Source organism: Strix aluco, chromosome 17 (assembly GCF_031877795.1).
Source record: "Strix aluco isolate bStrAlu1 chromosome 17, bStrAlu1.hap1, whole genome shotgun sequence".
NCBI classification, from domain to species: Eukaryota; Metazoa; Chordata; class Aves; order Strigiformes; family Strigidae; genus Strix; species Strix aluco.
This window is the reverse complement of record NC_133947.1, coordinates 13,266,869-13,279,040: the sequence shown is the minus strand read 5'-3', so window position 1 is coordinate 13,279,040 and position 12,172 is coordinate 13,266,869. Positions and strand designations below refer to the sequence as shown.

The window sequence follows — 12,172 nt, the reverse complement described above, 5'->3', positions numbered from 1 at the left end:
CTCTTGGAGCCAAAATCTACTGCCCTTTATTCATGCCCCCCCAGATTTGATCCCTGTTCCTCTCCCTTCCCTTCTGCAGGTGCCCAGCACCAGTGGTCACCACATCCCTGCTTGCGTGGGTGCCCAAATAACAGTTTGATGGTTGAGTGTGCTGGTGGAGTCACGGCTGGTCACTGGTGGAACCTCCAGATCCTCACTCAAGATACAAAACCCATATGCAGGAGTCATTTTCTGATTACCCAGGAAGGTTTCTTTCATCCTCAAAAGCCCTTTTGCACCTGCTCCTCTTGTGGGAGTGTACCACAATGTAGTCGGTCAAGAGGTCCCACAGCTCTGAGAACACATGAATGGCAGCACAACTCCTTGAGCGTTTGTTAAGTAACTGACCTCTCACCATCAGCATGTGCCTGTCTCAGCTGGGCCTGTGAATCCCAAAGCAGAGAGGAGAAAGAAAAAGGGTCACTGGATGGGGAGGCCATTACAAAAGCCAAAGGGTGAGCTGAGACAGGATTTGAATACACAGACGGGTACAAAGATGTATAAAATCAGATGATGGATAACACAGGTGCCACCATCAAAATAAGCATTTTCTGAAACAGTCTGGACTACGTGATTTGGAGCGTCCAAGGTTCATGAGGCCAAGACAGCCAACCGCCATCGCAGCCAAGGTCTCTGGCTCTGGGTGGGTGGGGAGAAGGCAGAGCCATACCTGTCCCTCTGTGAGCTCTGGCACCAGTGGCAGCATGTGGAGAGGAACAGGCTCAGCCCTCGCCTCGCTCCAGCTCCCAACGATGGTCCTGTTGGGTAGCACGGCTGTGCGGGTGCATGAGGATAACAGAGATTTGATATTACCCTCATGTCTTGGGGAACGAACCCAAATAGAGATCCCTATTTTACTTGAGAAACCATAAAGATACAGAGAGAGAAATAAATCCGTTCCCTGCTTGCGCAGAGACGGCCTTTGTTAGTCTCGTTTTCAGAATGAGAAGGTTTAGGGGATTGCTGCAGCACATGACCAGAAGCTACGAAGCTGCAGACAAAAGCCATTTGGAATAGAGATCAGGCTTCGCCACTGTGCTGGCTTTTCAGAAGATTTCTGCTTTGTCCAAGTTAAACCTGCTGCTATTTGGGGGTTTATTTTGCTCACTCGGCTGCATCCCCTGCTTTAAACGCTGCACATCTCCAGCAACACCTGGTTCACATACACGTTCACTGGCATCAACACAGCATCAAAATGTCTGCTGCAGCAGGCTGGAGGGGCCGCCAGTGTTTCAAGCCCAACTCACAAGGGTTGCACCAACAGCTGCACTCGTTCCAGCCACGGACAAGTTTAGAGGACAAAGCCTCAGCTTATCGCTCCAGCTTGCTGAGCGGGCTCGTTTCGCAAGCTCGTTGCACGTCAGCCACGGGCATGCGTCAGCACCCAGCAGAAACACGGGGGAAAGCGCTTGAGCAGAACTGACAGCGAGACAAAGCCCGTTGGGGCGCTCTGGATAATCGCTGGCTTTACCACAGCTGAAAACTACAGCGAGCCAGACGTTGAGGTGCCCTGTTGTCCCTGGGACCCACACAGCCTGCTGCCAGGCATCACAGGGGAGGCAGAAATGCCTCGGAGAGTCCCTCCAGCCAGGTGATATCTCTGCTCCCCGGGAAGCAGGGGCTTGGGAGGGCTGTGCCTCAGGGATCTGAGGTGCTCTTGGAGAGGCAGAGAGCACTCTCTGCTCGTGCTCCCCTGGTCTGCACCCTGAGGGGTAGGAGCAAGGAGCCCTCAGCTTCCCCTCACTGCCACAAAAAAGGCACAAATCATCTTACAGCCCCAAATAGAGTGAAAGCAGGAGCCATTTCTGTTCACCAGGGGACCAAAAAAAAAAAGAAAAAGAAAAAAAAAAAAGTTGAATTAGGTTTAAAACCTCTGCAAAGTTAAAGCTTCAAAAAACGGTTTCCATCATCACATGCCCTGAACCAGAGAACCTTTGGCCCCTGAAAAACACAAAGACACAGGACAGGTTAGTCTGTGAGCATCCCGCATCCACACGTAGGCAGCTGCCCGCAAGGAGAGATGAGCAAGCGGCGCTACCGCTGCGGCACGGCAGCTGTCCTGCCTGCATCCCTGTGCCTCCTGCAGCCCGGATGGGGAACACGGAGAGACAAGGACCCTAAAACCACCGCGTGCAAAGCAGATGCAAACCACAGATGTGCAGAGGAGCGTGTGACCTGCCACCAGGGCTCCTCAGCTCCCCACTTACTCCCGGGATCCGAGGGGTTATCTCAGCCCTGCACAGGGCAGGGAGAAGGTGGGCTGGATCTCCTCCCGTGCTGGTCCCTTCTCAGCGCCCTGCGGGGAAACAGAGCTGGAACAGAGGGCTCGGGGCAGAAGAGAAAGCAGCAGGCACCGGCCAGGCTGTCCCCGCCATGGCTGGGTGGGTGGGTGGCTTCGGGCCGGGCCGCGCCGTCGGGCGAGGGCGCTGCGCCCCGCCAGCCCCGGGGCGAGCAGGCGGGGGGGGGGGGGGGGGGGGGGGGGCGCGGGGGCTGCCGGTGGGGAGGGTGATCGGGGGTCACCTGCACCGGGATGGAGATGAAGATGGTGAGGATGGGGATGGGGATGAAGGTAGGGATGGGGATAGAGATGAGGATGGGGATGGGGATGGGGATGAGAATGAAGATGAGGATGGGGATTGGGATTGGGATAGGTGTGAGGATAAGGATGAAGATGATGAGGATGGGGATGGTGAAAGGGGTGAGGATGGGGATGGGGATGAAGTTAGAGGTGGGGATAGAGTTGAGGATGGGAATGGGGATGAGAATGAGGATGAAGATGACGAAGATGGGGATGGGGATGAGGTTGAGAATGGGGATGGGGCACAGCTGGATACCCCCGGGAAAGGGGACCAGCAAGGAGGGAAACACGGCTAATCTGGGGGCAGGCACCCCCACACCCACCCATGGCACTACACGTCCCTGTCCCCACGCGGAATAAACCCCACAGCTCCCCTGCGCTTTCCTTTCGGAGGCTGTCCGGGAAACCGCCCGAAATCCTGTTTTCTCCCGGAAGAGACATCCCGCCCCTCCTGCCTGCAGCCCCTTTCCCCGGCCTGTGGCAACCCCCCCCAACTCCCGCCCCCCCGGTACCGCATTGCGGAGCTGCCCGCTGCCGTCGGGGGCAGCTCCGCCAGCTCGGGCCGGGCAGGGGGGGACCCCCAGCCCCTACCGGGCCTCAACACGACTTGGGGGCAATAGGAGGAACCCCACGGGGACCTCTGCTATGCCCGGGCTGCGGGAGCGCTGCCGGTGGGACACCACCCCCCCCCCCCCCCCCCCCCGTCCTCATCCTAGCTATGCAGCGGCAGCGGGCAGACAATGAATTAGTTGTGGTTTTTAAATCGGTGTAAATCGAGGTGTTTTCGGTCACGGGTGCGGAGCTGGGGGATCAGCCCCATGCTCCGCACCCATGGGCAGGGCAGAATTAATTTGGTTCAAGCCAGGGAGTACCCCCAGCCCCTTATTTCGTTTATTTCTGCCCCCCCTCCACTGCATTTGTTTGTTTGCACGGGTTTTATTTTCCCCTCCTTCACAAGAACAAAAATCTCGGCGTACATCTGCAAACTCCCTCCATCCCTGGAGTCTGAGCACTACAGGGTAAAACAAAGCTGGGAGGCAGGGTGAAACCAGCCCCTCCCAGCTGTGGAACGACCTGTTCCCGAAATATAAACTTAATTCCACCGTCGGTGACAACCTAGCGCTGCCCCTCTGTTACCACCGAGGATGTGTGGTACCCCCCGAAACAAGCGGGCACGGGGAGGATGAACCTTCCTCTGCCCCTGCCCAGCTCCTCTGAGCCCCCCACGAACCAGGCCAGCCTCATCGACTATGTTTTCTCTTTATTGTTTGATATATTTATGTACCACATTATATGTTAAAGATAGAATTATTTTTTTTTTCTGATATACATTTTTCATCTTATTTACCACAATGACACCACACGTACATTGGAAACAGCTCCACGGATCTGGTAGATTGCACAGAATGAATTGTGTTGTAGTTTTTGTTCCTGTATCCTGAACGACGTCAAATCCAACAATATATATATATTTTTTAAACTTTTCATAATTTAGAAATAACAATTGTTAAAACAAAACAGAAGTCACCGAGAAGTGGACTCCAGGTCTGCAATTTCAACCAGAGGCAAAATATTGTAGTCGATGGGAAGCGCCGTTCCTCGGTGTGAATTTGGATGGAAGAAATAAGCAGCCCTGACATCTATGTGACTACGGTGTAAACATTGCAGGTAACTGGCATCGCTGGTCATCAGCCGCTGCTTGGACTTGTTGGGCTGGCCGTACAATCTAGGTCTCGTCAACATCCACCTCACACAGTGTAAAACGAAAGTCCCTGCTCCCAGCACCCACGGCTGGTTTGCTTCCGTCTGTGAGCGCAGTAACCCAATCCCATCGGATCGGCACCTGTGTTTCAGCTCCTGAAACACTGAATTGCATATCTGTAAGGAGTATTGAAAACTGCGACTGTTTCCCAACAGGTCACTCGCGGGGGGTCAAGCTTCAGGCAACGAGTGAGGAGATTGGGGTGGGGCACCGGAAAATTTCCTTCCAAAAATTCTAAATAACAAAAAAATATATTTAAATCTTAGCTTATTTAAAAAGACAGCAGGGCAAACACTTTCATCTCTTCTTACTTCCTTTAATTTGCAGATTCTATGACATAGAATTCGTTGGATGCACATAATGAAAATAATGACTCTTTCCATTAAAGGGATGCAGAATTATTTGGCTATGTGGATGTTCAATGCGATTCTCTTACTGCAACTGGCTCTGGCCCCTCCTTAGTCTTCAGCGTTGGTTCTGAAGGCCTCTATGAGGCCTTCTAAAGAGTGGATGAACCCCGAGACGCTGCAGATACCACCTATAACGAAAATGGCGACATCAAAGAAGACGTGGTGCCACAAGAGCTTCCTCCACAAGAGTTTGAGGTGGAAAAGACTGGGGAGCAGGAAACAGAGCCCTGCACCTGTGAGGCTCCCAGTAAGACCCATCAAGAGGGCAAAATGCGGGACATAGATAGCCATGAGCAGGGTGAAGACTACCAGGGCACATCTGAGGGTGAGTCCCCAGGATTTGAGCCGCCCGTCACCCCCGTAGCAGTTGGGGAAGAATGCCCTGTTTCCATCCTGGAAAAGGGACCGCTCCAGGACTTCCACAGCTGCAAAGAATGGCAAGGGGTACGAGAGCAAGGCTTTGGCCACCAAGAAAATGTTGACTACTGCCCTAATGGTGGATGGCAAGTTGTCTGTAATGACTTCCTTGGTCTCGTCAGCCCAGGTCAGGTAGGCGACCAAGGCAAAGAGTCCCTTAAGGATGCAAGCTGCTATGTGAGTCCAGTTCATCATGCAATGAAACTCCTTGGGGTTCTGCATGTTCCCCTCCAAGGAAGGCAGAAAGATCTGAGAGGTGTAGCTGAAGACAATGATGCCAATGGAGATGGGAAACTTCTTTACATCAATGTAAAACTTGACTTTGTCCCAGGCCCAGTCACGTGCCCTGGAGAGGCAGTAGGCGATCACCAAGATGTTGATCACAAAGTGGGCTAATGTGCAGAGCAAGCTGAACTTGGAGACTGCCTTGAGGTTCTTCAAGAACGCACAAGGCAGGAGCACTGCCGTGGCAATGATGGACCATGACTTCTGGGAGACGGGCAGGTTGGGGAAGCTGTTGTACATCAGGTTCCCACTGACCACCACATAGAGGATGCAGGTCATGACCAGTTCAATGATCTGAGCCACGTTCACAATTCTGCCTCCGAGGGTGGGGAAGCGGGGCGCGCAGCACGCGTTCGCTATGTCCACGTAGGAGTCTCTCACCCTGACTATCTCCCCATCCTCATTCTCTTCATAAAGACAGGCAATAAGGATTTTCCCAGTGTAGCAGCAAACCACTGCAGCGAAAATTATTAAAAAGAGTCCTAGGTATCCACCATGAAGGATGGCATAGGGCAGGCCCAGAACAAACATCCCCTAGAAAGAGACAAAATGGAAACCGTGTTGCTGGTCTCACGGAGGGGACCGGGCAGGCGCCCGGGCACACGCAGCCGCACAGTCGCAGTCACACGCACACTCGCTGTCTCGCTCGCACACCATCACACCCACGCAGTCCGTCACACAGTCACGCCACACAAGCACGGCCACACACGATTACACCCACCCCCCCCTTTCTCTCTGACGTACCACCCCCCGGTCACACCCGCGCAATCACACCTGCACACTCACCCACTCCCGCATAATCTCACCCCGGAGCACCCACAACAAGCGAGCACAGTTTCGGCGCTCGGGTTTTGCCCCAATCTCTACCCTCTCTGTCCTCAGCCCCTCCCTGTGCACCAAGACCCCCAGAGCAGCGGAACCCCGAAGGGGCTGGCCCGGGCCCACCCCGACACAGCCCCACCACCGGCCCGGGCGCCCCCCGGGGTCCCCCTTTGCCCCCCGGCCCATGCGCTGGGGCCCTGAGGGGAGCTGCAGTGGGACGGGGCCTGGGGCCGTATTCCGGGAGCGGGGAGCAAAGCAGATATCCGGGTTTGGGGGGGTTTCCTTTCCTTTTTCATACTGTTTTCCTTTTTTTTTTTTTCCTCCCCCGCCTCCTATTTTTTCTCTATCTTTTCCCTATTTTTTGTTTGGTTGTTTTTTGGTTTTTTCCTCCCCTTTTTCCCACTTCTTCCCGAACCGGGTTTGCCATCACCCCGGGGCTGCCGGCGAGCCGGGTGCGGGGCCGGGCGCGGAGCGGGGGTCTCTGCGCGGTGCCCGGCGGTGGCGGCGCGGGGGGGGGGTGGGGGGTGGGGGTGGGGGTCGTACCTGGATGGCGTTGGTGACGTTCCAGCCCGCCTCCCAGGCCGTGATCTTGGGCTTGCCCTGCCCGGAGAGCTCCGAGCAGACGCCCGCCTCCTTGGAGGCGGAGGGCGGGAGGGGGCCGGTGCCGTCCCGCTGGTAGTGGATGTCCCCTTCCAGGGGTGGCTCGGCGCCCTCCTCGCCGCCCTCGGACTTGAGGATGTCCATCTGCAGCCCTTGCCGGTGCTCCATGTCCAGGTCGTCGCAGTGGGCGAAGCCCACCGCCTCCTCGTCGGTGGCCGCCTGGAAGCCCATCCTCGCGAACATGCCGCTCATCTTCGCCTGGGACTTGTTGGACACCGAGGTGGCCACGTTGGAAAGCTTGCTGCGGAGGAGGGTGGCCATGGTGGCCGGCCGGCCGGCTCCGCGGCTCGCGGACCCTCGGGGACGGAGAGACCCGACGGGGCGGGGGAGCGGCGGGGCGGCGGACGGGACCTCAGCGCCGGGCGGGGGGCGGCGGGGGCTGCTCCGAGCCGCTACCTCCGCGTCCCAGCGCAGTGCGGGCGGCTCCGCGCCGGGGTGCCCAGGGGCATGACACCGCTGCGGGGAGCCGCGGGCCCGCCGCCCGCTCCGCGCTGCTCCGCGCCGCTCCGCGCCGCTCCGCCGGCCCCCGCGGCGGGACCGGGGGGCGAGTCAGGCGGGGATGGGCGGGGGGTGGCTGTCAGCAGCCGGCGGCTGTCACCAGGCGGGCAGCGCAAGCCCCTGGCAGAGCGCGCCGCGTCTCCATCGCAGTGCGCCCACCTCGGGGAGAGAAGAGGGAGAGGGGAGAGAATTGCTGCATTTCTGGGGGAGGTACCAGCCTCCCCGGCCAAGCCCAGCCTTCCTCCCCCCCTCCCCGCCCCACCCACGCCCGCCGGGCCCCGCCGCAGCGCGGACTCCCCCCCCCCCCCCCCCAATCCCCCCCTGCCCCCCCCGGCCCGGCTCCGCAGCCCCTGCGCTGCCCGCCCTGCCCCACAGCCCGCCCCGCACCCGCGCCGCGGACCCCCGGCCGCCAGCCCCTTCCCCACGGCGAAACAAAAGACCCCCTTGAAGGGGCGGACAAACGGTTCTCGACCGGTTCTTAACGGAATTTTCCTCCTCGCGCCCCCTTCTTTTTCTTTTTTCTCCCCCCAAAAACGTGCGGCCCCTTCGGAGGCTGGGGACAGCGGCGGGAGCGGCGTATCCTGCCGCAGCCGCGGAGCAGAGCGGTGTGTGGAAATCAGCGCCCAGGGAACGAGGGATTAGCTCTCTGTAACGACTCCTGCGGTCTGTGTGGCCCGAAACCGGAGGGACACGGGTCCCCGTTCCCGCCCGGGGCCCGCAGCCCGGCGGCAGCGCCTCTGCCCCGCGGAGCAGCCCCGGTCCCGCCCTGCGGCTGCGGGACACCGGCTCCCCGCGGGGATGCTCGGCTGCAGACTTCTCCTCTTGGTCCCCACGATCTAATGCCCAGATTCTCCTTTCTCTAAAAAAATACCGACATTTTCGTTTTGCTTCTAAACGCTTCTACTTATCTGTAATTTAAAAGCCTTATTTTTTTTTTCTTTATTTAAAATATTTCCGAGGTGAGCAGCCAACACAGCAAACGGCAACGAGAAATCCCTGTCCTGTCCAGTGACAAGGACAAGTACAGGGTGGCAGGGGAGCCTTGGCATTTTGGGGCGGTGTGTGCGAGAGCACGTGCCCCTCTGCTGCGGGGAGATGGTTTGAATAGTTGTTTTACAAAAAAAAAAAAAAAAAAAAAAAAAAAAAGATTTCCTTGAAGGGAGAAGGGGGAAATCTGCATTTCGTTTGCTGCTTTGGAAGGTAAAAAAAGAACATTTTTTTTTTTTTTACTATAGATGGGCGGAAAAAACCAGCGCTAAATTATTTCCTAATGTCGTTGTTGAGGGAGCGCTCGGGCTGAGGTTGCAGGTGGGATGCGGCACCGAGCAGGGGTGGGGAACGAAACACACCCCCCCGGCTCCTACGAAAAAACCCTTAAACACCCTTTTTTTTTTCCCCCCCTGCCACAATCCAAAAAGAAATTGGGTGCAAAGCGGCTGAAAAGCTTAAAAAAAAAAAAATCCCCGGTGAGGGCTTTTCCCCTAAGAGGGTCTCTCGGCCGCTGCTCCCGCCTCCTTGGAGCGGCGGGGGCTGCTGCGACAGACGGACCCCCAAAAATGGGGCTTTTTTATAGCAACCGCTCCTCTGCGAGGGGAGGAAGGCGCCTTAAGCGAGGCGCATCCTTGGCTTCGCGGAGGAATTATTACATGTCAGTGCACAAATAGGTCGCGAAAGCCAAGCGGGACGCGCTTTCGCCCCGGGTTTAGCAGCGTCCTGCCCGCACCCGCGGAGCGGGGCGGCGGCGGAGTCCCGCCGGGTGGGATTTAACCGAGGAAATGAAAATCAACCGGAGGAGGACCGGGGGCTCGGGCCGTCGCCGCTGCCCTCGGCTGCCGCAGCCGCCGTTCCGTTTCTTTACACTCCTGGCAAAGGACGGCTACGACGAAGGCCTCGAGAGGTTAATTCAACGATTTCTTCTTTCCCCCTCTCCCCCCCCTTTTTTTTTTAATTTATCCTCAGACAATCTCATTGTGAAAGAAGACGTGAAACCTGTTTCTGAAGGCTGCAGGGGGCATCAAGGAGGAAGGAACGAAATTTCACCCGAGCCGCTGTCTGGTGCGTGAATATTTCTTAAAATCGCCCTGGAACATCCCCTCCCCTGCCCCGGCACCCCCAGACCTCGGCGCTGCCGCAGCTGGGAGCCGGGGGGGTACAGCCGCAGCCCCCCGGTCAGCACCGCCGGGGCACCGCGCCGCATCCCCCCCCGGCACCCCTCGACGCCGGGAAGGGCAAGGGGGTCCCAGCCACCGGCATCACGCCAAGGTGAGTTGGCACAAGGAGACGGGCTTTCGGCTGCTCGTTGAGCGTGTTAGGGATGTGCTGGGCTCGGGAGACACCTCTTCGGAAAAAAATAATAAAACAAAAAAAACCCCTCAAACCAAAGTAAAATTAAAATGATAATAATAATAATGAAAACCACGACACAAAACCAAACCAAACAAAAACAAACAAAAAACCCCCCAAAAAACAAACCACAGGGAGCTTGAGAATCGGTGCCGGTCGGGGGCCGGCGCGCAGAGGGTGCCCCGCGGCTGGCGCTCCCCGCACGGGCCGTGGGACCCTCCGTCCCGCCCGAGGACTCGGACCGTTTCTCCGAGCGGGGATGTCCTGGGGGCGAGGGAGCTTTTTGTTCCACTGCTGGCTGTGGCAGTGCCCCCACCCCTTGCCCGAGGGGGCACCCCAACACCCCCGACAACGCACCGGCTGCCTGCCCAGAACGGCGGGCACCGAAGCGAACTGGGGAGAGATGGGGGGGGGGGGGGCGGGGGGATTCAGGGGATGCTGAGGAGTTGAGGAGCTGCAGGCAGTCCGAGGGATGCAGGAGCTGGGGAGCGGGGGTGCCCACTCGGTCCTCCCACGCCCGGTTGTAACGCCGGGAAGCTGACCCCCCCCCGCCGCGCCCCCCCTGCCGCTGGTGGGGCGTCCCTCGGAGCCGCCCCGGCAGCACCCTGCCTTGCTGCCGGGCTGGAGACACCGCCCCGGGGATCCCGCTGCCCCGGGCCGGCGGGAACCTCCTGCCCCCTTTCCAGAGGAAGGAGGAAAAGACTTTCGGCTGCAGCGGCTGGAAAAAAAAGACCCCCTGAACTTCAACCGGCGGCTAAAAGCGGGGATAAAGCACACAGAAAGGCGAGGGGAGGAAAGGGAGGAGAGAACCGAGAAGAGGAAAGAGGAAGAGGAGAGAACGCGAAGCCCGGAGAGGTGGAGAGGGGGGTCGGGGCATTTACCTCGGCTGCTCTCCCCATCGCCGCCCGCAGCGCCGCTCCGCCGGGAGCACGAGTGGGGGAGCGGGGGGGGCTGGGGGGCGGGTGGTGGGATGAGGGATGGAGGGATGGAGGGATGAATGGACGGAGGGATGGAGGGATGGATGGACGGAGGGATGGAGGGGTGGATGGAGAGATGGAGGCAGCCGCGTCACTCCTGGGCTCCCCCTAACTCCTAATTAGCCCAAGCAGGATAACGGAGCCAAACCTTACCCAAAGGTTAGCGGTTCTCGGGGGGGCGTTTGAGCTGCAAATCATTTCAGATGAAGCTAAAAGGAGAGAGCGAGCCTGCAAACGAGCCCTCCCCTCTGCCCGGGGCTGACGCTGGGGGTTTCTGGCACTGACTGCTTTCTCTGCAGCCGCTCCCCGGGGTGGGCTGAGGGTGTCGTCCCCCCCCACGGCCCCGAGCAGCCCTGGCAGGGCTGGGGGGTGTGCAGCCCTGCTTTTGTGGGAACAGCTCGCCCAGACCCCCCTTAACCTCCCCAGGCACTGGCAGATCCAGGAGCCACTCTGCCTTATCTCTGCAGAGCAGGCTCAGGGGGGCTGTGGCTGGGTCTTCTGATTAATAAACTGAGGGAAAAGAGCTATTCACGCTCCAAAATCATTTCAGGAAAGCAGAAAAGGTCAACCCCGGGTGGCTTGACTCTACAGCTCTCACCAACAGCCCCTCTCCAGGCTGCTGGGCGGCACCGCGCGCTGGCAGTTGCGTGAAGGTAGGATTAGGGAGTGGGACGAGCATCACCCCTAGTTCACTGCATAGTCAGGCAGCCAAACCCCAAAGGATTTGATTCCCATGGGCTTTGGTGGGCTGTGAACTGCCTCAAACCCGCTGTGTTGCAAATCGTGTCCACGTGAAAAAGGAGACGAGGCAATTCCTGCGTGCTCAGCTTCATCCTCCTCTGTAATACTCACGAAAAGCGTGGGTGTCTGAATGCAGGCGTGCAACCCTCCAATTCCTGTGCAGCCTCCTTGTTTATGACACAATATTTCCCCACACCCCTAAAACCCGCTGCTGGGCATTGTCAGCAGAGCTGCCAGCTGCAGAGACCAGAAGGCTGGGGGGGTACCTTCTGCCTGACCAGCCAAGAAGCTTCCTCAGCCAGGTCTGCCCAAGGCCCAGCCTGGCCAGAGCAGACCTAACGCAGGTCAGCCTGGACACTCACTCTTGGAGAAGCAGCCACCCCTCCCGGACATGTACGTGTGTACCTAGAGATGTGATGGCAGGAGTCAGAAGCGGTCCATCTTGCCCTCCTGGGTTTACTGCCCCAGCCGTTACCATCCCCGCAGCATCAGAGATTCACCAGCGCATCCTCCGCTCTCGGCCACGAGCGGCTGCGCAGCAGCGAGCTTCATCCCAGCTCTGCCTCCCCGTCCCCCCTCCGGCACCGCACAGGGGACCTCTGACAGGATAATAAAGAGTTGCACAATATACTATAAAAAG

At 58.3% G+C, this 12,172-nt stretch overlaps 1 protein-coding gene across 2 annotated transcripts; it reads right to left on the bottom strand.

The window, feature by feature from the left end:
• Positions 1–3,861: 3,861 nt before the first annotated feature.
• On the bottom strand, positions 3,862–11,097 carry SLC32A1 (solute carrier family 32 member 1). Of its 2 annotated transcripts, none has more exons than XM_074843348.1 (3): positions 10,945–11,097; positions 6,857–7,630; positions 3,862–6,025 (listed from the first exon to the last, which is right to left on the bottom strand). In XM_074843348.1, the coding sequence occupies exons 2-3, from the start codon at positions 7,232–7,234 to the stop codon at positions 4,838–4,840; spliced, it is 1,566 nt and encodes a 521-aa protein (XP_074699449.1). In that variant the 5' UTR covers positions 7,235–7,630; positions 10,945–11,097; the 3' UTR covers positions 3,862–4,837. The 2 variants fall into 2 exon arrangements, with proteins under 2 accessions (XP_074699449.1, XP_074699448.1); XM_074843347.1 differs by lacking the exon at positions 10,945–11,097 and adding an exon at positions 10,696–10,750.
• Between the last annotated feature and the right edge of the window lie 1,075 nt (positions 11,098–12,172).